A 16965-nucleotide genomic window follows, 5' to 3' on the forward strand; every position below is an offset into this window, starting at 1 on the left:
ACGCAGTGTCACGGTTTCCTGGAGTTGCCGGGGCATCTAGCTCTCTGTGCCTGTTGTCACGGGATCTGAGCGGTGGGGGGCAGTGCTATGCTGCCTGTGCTACTGCAGGCTCGTGCATTTGGACCTTCCTTCCGGCTCTGTGCGGTGGTCTTGTTCAGCAGCCCAGCCTGATCCCCCAGGCTTCTTAGAGAATCTGTTGTCTTGCTCTGCAAATAAGAACTGCAACTGGTCCTGCTTCCCTGGTGGCTCAGAGGGTAAAACATCTGCCTACAATGCTGGAGACCCGGGTTCGATCCCTGGGTCAGGAAGATCCGCTGGAGAAGGAAATGGCAACCCACTCCAGTACTCTTGCCTAGAAAGTCCCATGGACTGAGAAGCCTGGTAGGCCCCAGTCCATGGGGTCGCAAAGAGTCGGACACGACTGAGTGAGTCCACTTCACTTCCCTGCTATCATAAAGCCAAAAGAAGATAAAGAGAGAAGAGGCTCGTTAGCTTCAAGGAGGCTAATTATGTTTAGTACTAACAGAATGGAAATTAAATTAAGAATGGAAATTTTAAAGTATATATTTATTAAATTTAGTTTATATATATATAGTTCACTGTGACTCGAGCAAAAGCATGGGTTTTTGTTGTTGTTGTTGTTTCTTTGTTTGAGAGTAAGCAGAAATCAGTAAGTAGAAATTAGGAGTAAACAGTAAGCAGGGAATAAAGGCAGCTCATGCACATGTCTCTATTGATAACTTGACTGTAACAGGGAATATAGTAGAGGTGCTGTAGTTGAGCAGGATCAGAGGTCAAAAAGTTTTGTTTTGTTTTTTTAAGGATAAGGGATAGTGGAGCATGTTTGATTGCTGATGGGATGTATGAAGAAGAGAGGAGAGAGATGAGGGGAAATACCTGTGAGACCTCAGTCAATTACATAATTTCTCTGTGCTTTAGGGCTTCCCTGGTGGCTTTGTTGGTAAAAAATCTGCCTGCAGTGCAGGAGACCTGGGTTCGCTCCCTGGGTTGGGAAGATGACCTGGAGAAGAAAATGGTAACCCACTCCAGTATTCTTGCCTGGAGCATTCCATGGACAGAGGAGCCTGGTGGGCTACAGTTCATGGGGTCTCAAAGTCAGACACTACTGAGTGACTTTTACTCACTCACTCTGTGCCTTAGTTTCCTGAACAAATTTAGATAATAAGATCCTCCTCTTAGAGGTTTTTTTGGGGGGTTGGAATGCAATAATGTACATGAAGAAATTTTAATACAATGTCTAGTACTTAATAAGGGCTTAATACCATACTCAGTCACTCAGTTGTGTCCCACTCTCTGTGACCCCATGGACTTTAGCCCACCAGGCTTGTCTGTCCATGGAACTTTCCAGGCAAGAATACTAAAGTGGGTTGCCATTTCCTACTCTAGGGAAAGGTTTCATAAGCATAGCCATTAGTATTACTGCTCAGTTCAGTTCAGTTCAGTCGCTCAGTCGTGTCCGACTCTTTGCGACCCCATAAATCACAGCACGCCAGGCCTCCCTGTCCATCACCAACTCCCGGAGTTCACTCAAACTCACGTCCATCGAGTCAGTGATGCTATCCAGCCATCTCATCCTCTCTCGTCTCCTTTTCCTCCTGCCCCCAATCCCTCCCAGCATCAGAGTCTTTTCCAATGAGACAACTCTTCGCATGAGGTGGCCCAAGTACTGGAGTTTCAGCTTTAGCATCATTCCTTCCAAAGAAATCCCAGGACTGATCTTCTTTAGAATGGACTGATTACTGCTACTACTACTATTTTTATTGTTACTGTCTTCTGTATACCTTAGAATATTGTGAATATGTAATCATTTTGTCTCCTGAATTTACAAGTCTTCCTTTCAGCTCTTACAAGCTGGCCTCATTGCCATCTTATCATCACTAATTACATTAATGAAGTAAACATTTACCAAGCACCTGTATGTGCCAAGTATGCATACATTAGGTGTCTGGGACACAAAACTGAGCAGAACTTGTTCTCCGCCTCTAACTAGCATCTGGAACACTAGAGGAGAGGACTGCGGGAGCATGACTACTTTATACCAAGTTTTATATTGTATCAATCAGAGTGCTAGCAGGAGTAGAACCACTAATAGATGTGTGTGTGTGTGTGTGTGTGTGTGTGTGTGTTGTATTTATTCATTCCTACATACATGCATGGATACATACATGCGCACAGATATTTGCATATTTATTATAGCTGGCTAAGCAAGCCTAAAGTCCACAGGCAGCAAGGCAGGAAGGAAGGATCGTGACCAGACTGAAACCCCACATGCACACTTTTCTATCTTAAGATCCTCCTGCACTCATTATCCTGGGTCAGCCCAGTTCTGTTGAGCCATCTACCTTCTCGTGAAGGACTGTGTTGAAGATATTTCTCTCTCATATTCCCATCCACTCTCCCAAATACCTGTTGGACCTTTATTCTAAAGAATTAAATTTATGATAAGCAGATATACAGATTTATTCTAATATGTACTGTTTACTTTCTTGAATACACTCTAGCTGCATTTATTAGCAGATTTTATTTAGTCATCTGTGCAGCTAGTAGAAGTAATTGGCTGTCTGTGAGTTAAGAGCACAACTCAAGCTAAAATGTGAATTCATTAGCTTTCAACTTCAGTTTTTAATTTCACCTGCTGTTTACTGCTCAAAGGAAGGACAAACTGTATTTCAATAAAATGTTTATTTCAGGAGGAAACCTTAGCAACCGGCATTCTTTTTTACTTAAAAATGGCTTCTTAATCTGCCGTGAAAAATTGAAGAAGTTGTGTTAGCCTGTGACAACCACTGATGAATTGGAGAAGCTGAATTTATAGTTTATTGCCAAAGGAATTCAAGGCATTGGGTTAGTTAGTCCAACTCTTTTTGTTGCAAGACATTGAAACAAAAAGAAACAAAAAATAAAATAAAATAAGGTTTTGCAAAAAAGAAAGGTAGGGTGAGGTGGGTGGTGTGGGGATGCTGGTCATGAGAAGGGAGACACAGGTGAACAGGCGCAGAGACAACCTGCAACCAGTGTGCTTAGCCGTGGATGCTGATGGGTGGGGAGGCGCCTGGGGGCTCTCAGATGCCTCGTCTGTCTGAGGGCCCCCGTCCCACATTTCTATTTCTCTCCAAAGTTGGCCGCACCCCATTCCTCCTCCCTCTATCCTGGTGTCCTCTACTTTCTCACATGCCCTTAACAGCCTGCTCACACTGTCACTCCAAGCCACCAAGGCTAATGGACATCCGTTTGTGGTCCCTCAGACTAGGCTACTGAAAGAAAGGATTTTCCTGGTCCTCTTTGTGCCCAGAGAAATTGTGCATTGTCTTTTTTGAAAACTGATTTACCCTTTGTGAAAGTGATAGTCGCTCAGTCCTGTCTGACTCTTTGCTGTAGCCCGCCAGGCTCCTCCGGATTCTCCAGGCAAGACTACTGGAGTGGTTGCCATTCCCCTCTCCAGGGGATCTTCCTGACCCAGGGTTCAAACCCTGGTCTTCTACATTGCAGGCAGATTCTTTTTTTTTTTTTTTTTTTCCCTTTGCAAATATTGTAGTTTATTAACAATACGGTGAGCTTAGAGAAACAAAAAATTTTCCGAATTATTAGCAAACTTCTTATTGTTATGGTTATTGTATGCCAGGTACTGGTATAAATGCTTATAACATATTTATTTATTTATTTATTTTATGTTTATCTTTATTTATTTTTTTTTTTTAATTTTTATTTTATTTTTAAACTTTACGTAACTGTATTAGTTTTGCCAAATATCAAAATGAATCCGCCACAGGTATACATGTGTTCCCCATCCTGAACCCTCCTCCCTCCTCCCTCCCCATTCCATCCCTCTGGGTCGTCCCAGTGCACCAGCCCCAAGCATCCAGTATCGTGCATCGAACCTGGACTGGCAACTCGTTTCATACATGATATTTTACATGTTTCAATGCCATTCTCCCAAATCTTCCCACCCTCTCCCTCTCTCACAGAGTCCATAAGACTGTTCTATACATCATTGTCTCTTTTGCTGTCTCGTACACAGGGTTATTGTTACCATCTTTCTAAATTCCATATATATGCGTTAGTATACTGTATTGGTGTTTTTCTTTCTGGCTTACTTCACTCTGTATAATAGGCTCCAGTTTCATCCACCTCATTAGAACTGATTCAAATGTATTCTTTTTAATGGCTGAGTAATACTCCATTGTGTATATGTACCACAGCTTTCTTATCCATTCATCTGCTGATGGACATCTAGGTTGCTTCCATGTCCTGGCTATTATAAACAGTGCTGCGATGAACATTGGGGTACATGTGTCTCTTTCCCTTCTGGTTTCCTCAGTGTGTATGCCCAGCAGTGGGATTGCTGGATCATAAGGCAGTTCTATTTCCAGTTTTTTAAGGAATCTCCACACTGTTCTCCATAGTGGTTGTACTAGTTTTGCAGGCAGATTCTTTACTGTCTGAGCTGCTAGGGTTAATTTATACGTATCAGAACTACATTTTCCAAAATAACAAAAAGTTCTTTTCTAACCACTTTGGGGAAATGCGTGGTTTGGGCAGAAAAATCACATTTTAGAGTGTGGTTTGACTCCCAGGTCAATGGCAAAAAACCATGTAAGCCCTGAAGAAAATGGACTCTAACACACTCCTTGAATTGCCAAGAATCTCTTCTTGTTTGCTGTGTGTGTTTGTGCCTAGGATTCAGGCCAGGTGGAGAAAGGGCTGCTCAGAGACACTCAATAGCTGTGAAGAGAGGAATTCTGGGAGATGGGGGGTGGGCTCCAGTAGGGACTTGGAAAAGGCTCTGTGAACTATTAGTTTCCGGAGTAGCCTCTCTGTATGAGGGGCTGAGGAAGGTTCCAGTGAATGGAGACTGAGATTCCCCTGGAGCAAAGTTGCAGTGAGGAGAGGTCAGAGACCGTGAAGCTTGTGTTTGGGGATCCAGCTCCTCCCAGCAGGGGCTGCAGGCAGTTTCAGTTCTGGGCTCTACATAGCAGTCACAGCAGCTGGAGTGGACAAGTCTTCTATAGGTCAGCAGCCCCTCAGCAACACAGCTGCCTGTTCTCCTTCAGAAAGAAACTTCTAAGAAAATACTTCCGGAGGGGCCCAAATCCCATCGGCAAAAATAGTCTCTGTGAACCAAATGTGGAAGAAATTAAAGATGACAGTGATTATCAGCATTGTTGTTCTTGACTGTGGATGTTCGAATTCACAGAGAGAGTATGTGGGCTGGTTGTGCTGTGAGCCTCAGACCGGAGGGGGAAGCATTCCTGGGCCTCCCTGGGGACCAGGCTGCTCCAGTCCTGCCCCTTATAGGAATCTCCGCTGCCAAGGAGTTTGAAAAGTAGAGAACTTTAACTGTGACTTGGTTCTGGAATTCTGCCTTATCTCTCAACAGGTTTGCCCTGATATAGCTGGGTGATATGTATAGAAAGAAGGTTCAGAGTCCCTTAATTTAAAAGCAAAACCAACCCTATTTTCTCTATGGTGGTTGAGTCGCTCAGTCATGTCTGACTCTTTGCAACCCCATGAACTGTAGCCCGCCAGGCTCTCCTGTCCATGCAATTCTCCAGGCAAGAATCCTGGAGTGGGTTGCCATTCCTACTCCAAGGGATCTTTCCAACCCAGGGATCAAACCTGGATTTCCTGCACCACAGGCAGATTCTTTACCAACTGAGCTTTGTAGATTGTATTATAAAATAAGGACTGTATGCCTGGAGAGAAAATCCTCCATGAAATGAAACTGAACACGTGGTAAAGAAAGGATTAATATGGTAGTCCTCCTGTAATTATTTTCCACCTATTCTCCAAATTATAGCACAATTCACTGTTTCTTACCTGGTAGCTTAGGAAATTTCTCTTGACTATGACTCTACTCTTTGCAGCTCCAGGAAGTTGGCATCAAGCCTCCTTAGACTTTTGTTAGTAGTTGCTACCATATAGCACATATAATCACCTGAAAATTCATTTATTTATTTATTCCCCAAATGCTTATTCAGGGCCCGCTCTTTCAGATACTCTTCTCTGTACTGGAAGTATCAATACATAAAAACAAAGCCACCCTCACACAGAGCAAGATTCTGGCAGTGCAGCCTGGACAAAAGACGTAGGAAATAGTAGATTATATCTTTTGTTATAAGTGCTGTAGAACAACGGTAGAATAGACTGTGGGACAGGAGGAGTAGGTAAGGAGCACTGAAAGTTAAATAGGAGGGGTCAGAGTTGGCTGCACTGAGAAAGAGACTTTTGAATGGAGACTGAAAGGGTGAGGAAACCAGCAGTGGGAGGTATGAAGGAAGAACATTCCTGGAAGATGGGGCAGCCACTGAGAATGCCTGAGGCAGGGGTGTGCCTGGCCTGATCGAGGCCCGAGGCCCGTGAGGGTGAGAGGGAGAGGTAAGGGTGAAGGAAAGAAGTAGGAGAGGGAGAAAATAAGGATATGGGAGGAGGGGCAGGGAAAACCAAACTGGGTCTGGGAGGCCATTGCAAGGACTTTCGATTTTATTCTGGATGAAATGGGGAGTCACTGGAAGGTTCTCAGCTGAAGAAGGGTATGATCTGACTCTGGTTTGTGTGGGATAAGGTGACTCTGGTTTGTGTGGGATAAGGTGGCTACTACTACTGAGAAGGAACTGGGGCGTGGGAAAGGCAGGGCAAGAATGGAGATGGGGATCCAAGGAAGAGACTATTGTAGAAATCCAGGCAAGAGATGAGAGTGGCTTGACCAAGATGGTAACCATGGAGGTGGTAATAAATGACTGGATTCTGGGTATATTCTGAAGATAAAGGCCACAGGCTTTTCATTTGGAGTGGGTGTGATTGGCGGAATTAAACTTTGACTTATATAAAATAAATGGAATATCTAATTACTGTGTGAAGTTCAAAATTCTCTAAAGTTAAATCCAGTGAGGTCAACCCATGTTGATATTTCCTTTCTCTCCTTACATTTGTTTGGAAAAATATACAAGTGACTTTAGCCAAGCCTGACCTTAATATTGGACTTCATAGAGATGGTTATTTCTATTCGGAATTTTTCAGAAAGCGTTTTTGAAATACTTACATACTTTGTTCTCACTTGCATGATGTTACTATTAATAGAAGGTTTGAAACTTCAGCCAAATTGTCTTCCACCAAATTTTTTGCAATGAATTTCTTAAATGTGTGGCTGATCTGTTATTAGGCATGCCAAGTCATGCTTTGTTGAACATTAAATTGTCAAGATATTAGAGGTGAAAGCTCCTGTAGGAATCCCAGCAGTAACAACATCGGTGGCTACAGTAGGGCAGCCCTGTGGTTGCCGTCACAGTGAGGGTCTCAACTCTGTTTTAGTTTTCGTCCATCATCACACTGCCAAACCAGGCTGATTTTCACCAGCCAGTTAGTCTGTGTTGGTACAGAGAAATTATAAACTTGAGGTTAAAGCAGTTAAAAAACACTTCATGCTTTTCAGGGAGCTTAAGGAATAATATAATCAAAGGGCTAGCAATTGGAAGCAGTTATTTTTAAAATGTTTCTACTACAGCTAATCTCTGGGACTGGATAGATTTGCTGTCCAGCTTATTTTCTTGTGTATCTAGCATGAAATCTGAAGAATTTAATCTGAAGTGATGAGCAGAGTTGTGTTGACTACTTTTGGAAACAGTCTTTATCACTTGACTCAAGAGTCTGGGCTTTCTTTAAGCGTGACCTTTAGTTGCAATATTTTAAATTAATTTAAAAATCAGTTGTTCCTATTATTAATATAACTTTTGCTTCTTTCGTAGCATATTTTAAAATGTGGGAGTCTGATTACATGCTCTACACTGTGGTTGATGTGTCCTTGTCATCAGTCACTAAACATACATATTTATGTATTCTAAAGCAAGTTTAAAAAATAAATTCTAAGGTGTGGAAGCACAATCTGAAATAGGGAAAATTCTCTTATAATTTGTCAAATGTGACTGTGTGCTTGCATGGTGAATGGAAGAGTCAGTTGAAAAAAGTCACTTGGTCAAGTGGTCTATTCCCTTGCCTCCCATGGCTTGCTCCCCAAGAGTGGATTTTGCTGTGGCCTGAATTTGATTCTCTTTTTCAAAATATCTCTACTACTTTCTTACTGTTCAGAAAGTTCCAGAAGGCAAATGGGTTGACTTTCTCTAGATTATTCCTGGAAATCCAATTAATCTCCAGAGCTAATTCCTCAAATTTTATTGGGTTGGGATGAGTAAATGAGGACAGTTTGCAAAAGTGAATGTTGACACATGCACTTTGGCACCTTATTATCGTATATTCATGGGGAGGGTACTGGGTTTAAGGTAGCCTGGAATGCACTTGAGTGTGGACAGAAGGAAGGATTGATCGAGTAAGTGGGCTGATGCTAGAAGCCATTCTCTTTCCTGTTGTGCTGCTAGAATCCTCCTATGGAAAGCAGATGTTTTTGTATTGAAGAAAGCCAATGAGCTTCAGTCCAGTTTACAAAGGACACCATTTAGAGAAATTCAAGATTGAAATACATACTGTTAGAGTCTTGTTTAAAAAATTGCAATTTTCCCAAGTATATCATATTTATAGATTTACCATTTATCTTTGTCTAGGAAAACAAAAGCTGTTCATCAAAATAGAAATTTTGAATTTTATTTGTTAGTTAACTTGGTAATTGGTAGTATTCTCATATAATTGAACACTGAAGCTTTGTTCTCTTGCAAGAAATTACACTGAATAAAGCGTGTGTCTGCGATGTGCTGCTGAAGGGCTCTGTGTTGGGTAGGAAGAAGGAATTCATTGTAGTACGATATAACTTCAAGTACGATATAAATTCAAGGTAATCATTGTAGTACGATATAACTGAGAGATACTGGTAATCAAGGGAAGTAATAGTGCAACTGGATGGATAATTTGTAATTAATTTTCCCCTTTAGTATAGGCAAATATGGGCTTCCCAGGTGACTCAGTGGTAAAGAATCTGCTTGCCAATGGAGGAGCCCCAGGAGACACAAGTTCAATTCCCTGGGTTGGGAAAATCCTCTGGAGGAGGAAATGTCAACCCATTCCAGTATTCTTGCCTGAAAAATTCCATGGACAGAAGCAGCTTGGCAGTCTACAGCCCATGGCGTTGCAAGGAGTTGGACATGACTGAGTGACTGAGCACACACACGTGCATATACATGTATACTAATAACTGAAAGCTGGTAGAAGAAAAAAAATTATGTAAATGCTGTATTCTTGAGAAACTTAATTATGTAAAAATAATGTGTATTTTTTTTTTAGAATAACTTTATATGTTTTAAAATACCAAACTATACATGAACATTGTAAAGATTGCAAACAGGGTAAAAGCAAAATTGGACTGTAAATCTGCTTCCAAGGAAAACCATTCTTAACAGAATTGTTTCTCTCTCTCTCTCTCTATATATATATATGTGTGTGTGTATATATATATATATATATATATATCCCTCCTCCCCAAGATTATATTACATAAGACTCATTTGGATTTCCTTTTTTCAAATAGTATATTAAATGTCTTTCCATTTCATAAACACAGAAATATGTCTGTTTTTAACTATACATTTTATTTGTTCATATTTAATTCCCAATTTATTGATGACTGTTTAGGAATTTGCATTTTTTAATATTATAAGGAATTCTGTGCTGAACATTCTTGTGTGCTTTTCTAGATACTTTTTTCCCCATAGACATAGAACTGCTAAATCAAAGGGATGTACCATTAAATTCATTGCCTTTTGCATGCTGGCCTCCTCCAAAATCTATGTTCCCACCAACAGCGACTGAGAGTGCCATTTCCCTCATATGTTGACCAGCAAAGAGCATTATTCCTGACAATTTTTGTGAGTCTCTATAAAATTGTCTCTTTGTTTAAATTTTTAAAATTTGAAAACCTTAAAAAAAGCTCAAAAATTCCCCATAATCTCACCACTTTATCTTGTTTGTGGGTCTGTATGTGTGTATGCAGTATCTAATTATATAAGGAAAGAAGTAGAACCTTCTTGGCCCATAGGTGTGTAACTTTTTAACAAACTACTTTGCTTTCAAAGAGCAGTGAAATCCTGCCTCATATATTAGTCTGCAGCTTGCCTGTTTCTGTTGGTAAATCACGAGCGAATGCGTTCCTGGTAACACATCATGGATTTATTCTGATGGTCTTTTTTAGTGACCCTGTGGTATGTCCACTGTATGGAGTTAGTAAATCACGAGCGAATGCATTCCTGGTAACACATCATGGATTTATTCTGATGGTCTTTTTTAGTGACCCTGTGGTATGTCCACTGTGTGGATATCTCACAGTTTGTCCCTCCATAAAGAAAAATTTTGGTTGGTTGACTCAGCAATTCTAACTTCCAGGAATTTTTCATACAAAAATGACTTGCACAAGTGTATAAAGGTACATGTATACATATAGCAATGGTATTTATTGTGGCATTATGTTTAATGATGAAAAATTGAAAAGTACCTCAATGTCTGGGAGGAAAGGAAGGGCTAAACAATATGATCTTGCGAAATGTTACCGTATTCAAAACTTAAATGTAGTACATTTACTACTAACATGAAAAGATGCCTGTGATTTATTGTGAAGTGAAAAAATAAGTTGCAGAATAATACATGCAGTACATTGGTGTTTAGACACCCCAAACAGACATATACGCAGTTAGGAATTTAATGCATTTTAAATAAGTGGAGGCTTTGCAGTAAATTGTTAAAAGCTGTTCTTTCTAGGGGTTGGACCTGACTGGGCAGGGTTGGGAGGAGAGTGGGGAGGAATATAAAGCTGTCCCCATATTGTCTTACACACATTTTTATGGAAATTTTAATAAGCATATATTTTGTAATAAATGAATGTTTGAAAAAAATGAAAAGTACATTCTGGCTCCACAGGAACAATGAAAAAGAAAACGTTGAAGTGAGACTAGAGTCTCTAAGATAATGCCTGCTTCACAGATTATGAGTTCATGAAATCACAGTCAGGTGAAAACTAGTCGGTCTTCTTTATAGGTACAGAGTGTTTCATTCACAATGTGGTGGAAGAGTGAGAAAGAACAGGAAGAGAGAGCAAACCGTATGGTCAAAATGGAGTCAGTTGGAAGCAGAAGTGGGCGCCATTGACCCTCGTTCCAAAGAAACAAGGAACTCAAATTTCTCTTCTTCAAGAGGGCTCTGCACATATTTAAGAGTAGCTATGTGGGCCTGCCCTGGTGGCTCAGATGGTAAAAAATCCACATGCAATGCAGGAGACCAGGTTCCACTCCTGAGTTGGGAAGATCCCCTAGAGAAGGGAATGGCAACCCACTCCAGTATTCTTGCCTGGAGAATCCCATGGACAGAGGAGCCTGGCGGGCTACAGTCCATGAAGTCATAAAGAGCTGGACATGACTGAGTGACTATTCCTACTGCTACATGTGAACCTTAAACTTTCTGTTTTCTAGATGAAATATTCCCAGTTCCTCCCAATAGGATCCTTTGTCATCCTGATCACACTGTTTTGTTTGTTCTGGTTTGTCAATGTCCATCTTGAAATTAGATGACCAGAATCAAATACTACTGCCTTCCAACTTACAGTCTCGTCACTGTGGGATACAATCAGATTAACCCTTCCTCGTGCAAGAGATGCATTTTTAAAAATCTAGACTAAGATTATTCCTAAACCTCTGCCTTGTGTTTTCTTCTTGAAATTCCTAATTAAGAGTTTTGCTTTTTTTTTTTTCTTCATTATTTGGCACCCAGGACTTCTAGATTTGGGGAGTGTGTTTATTTTCTCTGAGTATCTTCTATTGTTGAAACCTTTGCCTCCGTGTGAGCTGTGATACGAAAGATTTCTCAGATTTCCTCAGCTTTCTATTATTAAAAATATCAGCTCATATGAGTCACATCATTAATTGATACCAGCTTCAAGGAAGGAAGCTAACTTGGCCCAGGCCTTCCACACCTCCAGAAGGGTTTCCTTTTGTCACCAGGGCATTGTGCAAATTGGGAACAAAAACAAGTAAGAGTGCCCTCTTTGGGCAAATAAAGGATAAAAAGTTCTTCTCCAGATGAATGAATTAGAAAAATGTCCCTCTTCCATGGGTGAAGAGGCCTGGGGACCTGGCTTGAGGAGGGACTGGATTTCAGCCAGCCTTACTTGTGAACAGGATATATTAGCACAGCTACTCGCAGCAGCCTTCGTTGTCATAGCACTCGGTGTCTGCCTCTTGCAGCATAGGTTCCCAGTTTCTGGTCTAGGGGGTTCTTGGGAAATATACTTTCTACACCACTTATTCCTGGTCTGGTTCTTTCTTCTTTTCCTTTTTTTTTTTAAATCAACAATACTATTATGGTACAATTTGTATATCATAATGTTCATCCCATTGTAAGAATACTGTTTGGGTTTTTTTTTTTTAATAAATTTATAGCATGGTACAAATCAGTACAGTCTAGTTCTAGCACATTTCCATCACAGCACAAAGTTCTTTGGTGTCCATTTACAATCAGTTTCTCTTATCAACCCCAGTCCCAGGTAATCCACCGATCTGCTTTCTGTCTTTATAGCTTTGCCTTTTCTGGAAATCTCATGTAAGTGGGATCCTGTCTTCCTTTAGCTGCTCTCCTCTGCTAATCTAATAGGGGTTCAATTTGAATTGAGGTTATCTCTTCCTTTTGCTGCTTTCTTCTGCTGATCTGCTGGTGGTGCGATGGCTGGATGTTGGCCCTGCCCCGTTCTACTACTCCTGCAAACCCTCACTCATCCCTTTCTTTCCATCCTGCCTCAGCATTCAGACACACGCTCTGTTACCTCCTGTCTTAGAACCTTCTCCCTGGTTCAGCATCCTCTCCAGCCACCACTGTGTTTCTCTGGGCCATTTCTGAGCCCATGTCTCAAGATTTGACTTCATGTTCTCTCTCTACTCTCTTCTCTCTTGTGACTATTCCTTTTAAAATTTGAAAAAATGTAACATCTGATATGAGTGGAAGAACATTAAAAAGAGCATGTTTTTTATATATATATATATGTAAACTTTAAAGCATGAAGATATAATGAACATCTACATCTGTCACCCACTCCTTCCACCAGCCTTACAAACAGTGGAACACATGACTCAAAGTATCAAAAATCTCTTGCTCATCTCTGCATTTTTTTTTGTCCTCTTTGATCTTAGCTAACTCATTTTAACTCCACTTTTATAAAAGGAGTCTGGGCTGAATAGTCTTTGAATTTCATTACATTGCTAAACTTTCTTGATTACCATTTAAAGATTAATTTTATGTTTAGAATGTATTATGGAAGATTTATAGCTTACATTGTTGAATATTACCATAGCTTACTTTATTATGAAGTCTTGGCTAAGAGCATGATATACGATTATACTATCATTTCTGCAGGAAATTTATTCTACATTGTATTAGTTTGCTTCAAATGCTGTTTTTTCCCCTAAATTTTTGAAGCTAAAAGCTAACCTTCCTGTAATGTTCTCCCTCAACCCCACCTCTCTTTGGATTGAATTCTTTTAATCAGATGAATTGGTCCCTGGGGAGGTATGGATGTCAATTATTGCTACAACTTAATACTAATGACTACTTAAATATTTAATTAATGTAATACTTGACACTTAGGGAGAAACTATTTTTAATCATCAAAGCCAGGCCTTTGTTTTCATCTTTTGTGGCTGGTGTTTGGTGTATTCCATTTGTAACATAGCTGGGAATGAGCTGCTATAGAAGCGAAAAAAACGCCTCCCACTCCCTTCCACCTCCAGGCAGAAAAAGTTGCACTGAAAGTGATTAGTGATGGATATTTAAAACATTTATATTAGTTTTCCAGACTACATTTTTATTGAAAATGTATTGAATTTTAGAAGTATGAAATAGTTTCTTATTCCTCTCTATTGAGTATTGATGTCATTGAAACAGCTCTTAAAAGCACTCATTTTTCTTGGACTCTTACTTTTGTTCATTCATTAATGCATTTTAAGAAATATGGTAACTTTTTAATGAGTTGCAAATGTACCAAAGTGACTGACATTGTCCTGTGGAGCATGGGCTCAGTGTGGCAGGAACACCATGGAAGATAGTCTCTTCTGCCTGACAAGTGCAGGCCAATGAGAGCAGGGAGCTCCATTTAGGGCTCTGGGTTCATATGAAAGATACATTCCAGCCACGGTGATCCTGAGGCACACAAGTCACCCCTGGGCTCAAGGAGAACACATATGAGAGCTGGTTCTGTGGCTCCAACAAACATATAGCTTCAAGTTTTTCCTTAGTCTGAGAATTCCTAGCCATTCACACCATATTTTGCCAGTCTCTGCTTCACTGAACACACACACTTTCATTTCATTCTGAAAAATCCCCTGTATTTGTGGCTTTAGCTCTATAAATTCTAAATCTACTTGATCAAATTCTTTGTGCTTTTCCTCCTACCTAAAATCAAAAAGAGACAAACGAGCATACTTTCTATTTAAGTGGGTGAGTGAAGGTTTACTGACTCTACACATGGACTTCATGAGAGAGTGACTCTGACTTGTGAAATATCTCATAGACACGCATATTTTGAAACATTCTCCACTGATTAGTGAGGCTCCGGGTTGACAGTCCAGCTCTTCTTTGTACACTTAGGACTTTAACAAAGTAAAAAGTGAAAGTTGCTCAGTTGTGTCTGACTTTCTATACAGTCCATGGAATTCTCAAGGCCAGAATACTGGAGTGGGTAGCCATTCCCTTCTCCAGGGGATCTTCCCAACCCAGGGATTGAACCCAGGTCTCCCGAATTGCAGGCAGATTCTTTACCAGCTGAGCCATCTGGGAAGCCCAGGGCTTAACAAGGTCACTGCAAACTTCACAAACAGTGCCAGTCATCTTACAAGATACAAAATCCCTTTTTTTAACTTTAGTCTCCTTTTTCATCCATCACAATTCTAAACTCTGAAATCACCAGATATAATTCCTTTGACATTTAAATGTCCATTTGTCTTAAACATTGCATTTAGTTAAAAATGATAAAGATTATTATGACTTGCGGGGTGTGGGCACACCAGTTGTGGTACATGGGCCCCAGAGCTTGTGGGCTCCATAGGTGCAGAGTGTAGGTGCTCATTTGCCCTTCGACATGTGGGATCCTAGTTCCCCAACCAGGCATCGAACCCACGTCTCCTGCATTGGAAGATGGCTTCTTAACCACTGGGCCTCCAGGGAAGTTCCAGTGTTATGACTTTTTAATTGTCATACTAATGAAGGGATTTCCTTAAGATCAAAACTGCTATAGATAAAGAATAAAAAAAAAACAAACATTTTTCATGAGGTAAAGAGTGGGGTTAAGATCATTATTCATTGTCTAAGATTTAAGACTTGATTTTTTTATGTGTATAGCACTCTTCTGCTAAGCACGTGCTGTGCTTAGTCACTCAGTGGTGTCGACTCTGCAGCGCTATGGACTGTGGCCCACCAGGCTCCTCTGTCCATGGGACTCTGCAGGCAAGAATACTGGAGTGGGTTGCCATGCCCTCCTCCAGGGGATCTTCCCAACCCAGAGATTGAACCTCTGTTAAGCATAATCAGCATGAAATATTTAAGAATTTATTTATTTGAGTTTTCTCAGTTGTAGAAGAGAAAACAATGATGTTTTATTCTCATTTTTTTTAGAAGCCTCATGCTTTCAAGTCTTCAAAATCTTTGCCCATCCGAAAGGCTTCTCTTGTGCTCATGATGCTTCTTGCTTGCATTATGACAGGCAGCACGTCAATTGTACCTTTGTAAAGTCAGTTATTTTATTTCCACGTTAGATTTCCCCCATTTAAATTAAAAAATCTTCAAGATGAACAGGGACAGCAGTGTCTGTGGTCTGTCCTCTGGCCATCTGCACATAGTCATGTAAAGCTGATATTTTGGGTGAGTGAGAATTTTTGTGTTTTGTTTCACAGGTGGGAAGCATTAAGCGGGAAATGACCTTCACATTTCAAACAGAGGACTTAAAACGTGACTCTAGTAAAAAAATGTCCCATCAACACTTGTTTCCTTTGGCCATGGAGGAAGATGTGAAAACAGCAGACACCAAAAAAGCTAACCGAGCACTTGACCATGAAAAAGAAAACACTCGTTCCATCTGTCTCCTTGAGCAAAAACGAAAAGTTGTTTCTTCCAATATTGATGTTCCTCCAGCAAGGTAAGGGACCATTAGACCTTGTATGTGTCTGCCCGAGGAAGTCAGTGGAGAGCAGGTACTGTCTCTGCTGTATTCTCTGAAGTACACAGACGTAGAAGGTTTTTCTGCTGAGAACATCTTTCTGTTGCTTGTGTGAAATGGAGCAGGTGGTTCTGCTCTTCAGAGCTGACTTTGAGGCTGTAGCAGTCGAACTACTGTAGCTCTAGAAAAGAATGTTTTATTAGATTTTGGCAAATAAACAATAAACAGCAAGAGAAGAAATATAAAAAAAAATTAAAAGAAATACAAAGTGTAGGACTGAGTATAGGCACTTACAAGCAAGATATTCAGATCTTTTGGTCAGGAGTTGGAGAGCTGTGGCTGCAGGTTAGATTTGGCCCCTGGCCTGATTTTGTTTGGCCTGTCAGGTAAGAGGGCTGCCCTGGAGGCTCAGCTGGTAAAGAATCCACCTGCAATGCAGGAGACCTGGGTTTGATCCCTGGGTTGGGAAGATCCCCTGGAGAAGGGAATGGCTACCCACTCCAGTATTCTTGCCTGGAGAATTCCATGCCAGATAAGAATAAATTTACATTTTTAAAGGGTTAAAAAATGAAGAATATGGAGTATAGATCGTAGGTGGCCTGCGGAGCCTAAAATATTTATATGTGACTCATTACAGGAAAAGTTTGGTGATCCCTGGTTTATATCATGGTAATCCTTTTAAGACAGATCTAGCTTAGAATTGGGCCAAGAGGGCTTATCTGCAATATCAAGAGGCTTTTATCACATTGTAATTCTACTTAAACTGCATCCAACAGCACTGAATCAGAGGATAATATTGTGGCAGCATTACAGTGGAA

At 40.6% G+C, this 16965-nt stretch overlaps 1 protein-coding gene across 3 annotated transcripts in view; it reads left to right on the forward strand.

Moving 5' to 3' along the window:
- The window catches only part of ZNF704 (zinc finger protein 704), a 258230-nt gene that overhangs the window by 43551 nt on the left and 197714 nt on the right, over window positions 1-16965 (forward strand). For all 3 annotated transcript variants that reach the window (XM_044928657.2, XM_044928658.2, XR_006544925.2), the window contains exon 2: window positions 15885-16126. In XM_044928657.2, coding sequence (XP_044784592.1) covers window positions 15885-16126 — 242 coding nt within the window. The remainder of the gene's footprint in view (window positions 1-15884; window positions 16127-16965) is intronic.

The sequence above is a fragment of the Bubalus bubalis genome, chromosome 15, assembly GCF_019923935.1.
Source record: "Bubalus bubalis isolate 160015118507 breed Murrah chromosome 15, NDDB_SH_1, whole genome shotgun sequence".
NCBI classification, from domain to species: domain Eukaryota; kingdom Metazoa; phylum Chordata; class Mammalia; order Artiodactyla; family Bovidae; genus Bubalus; species Bubalus bubalis.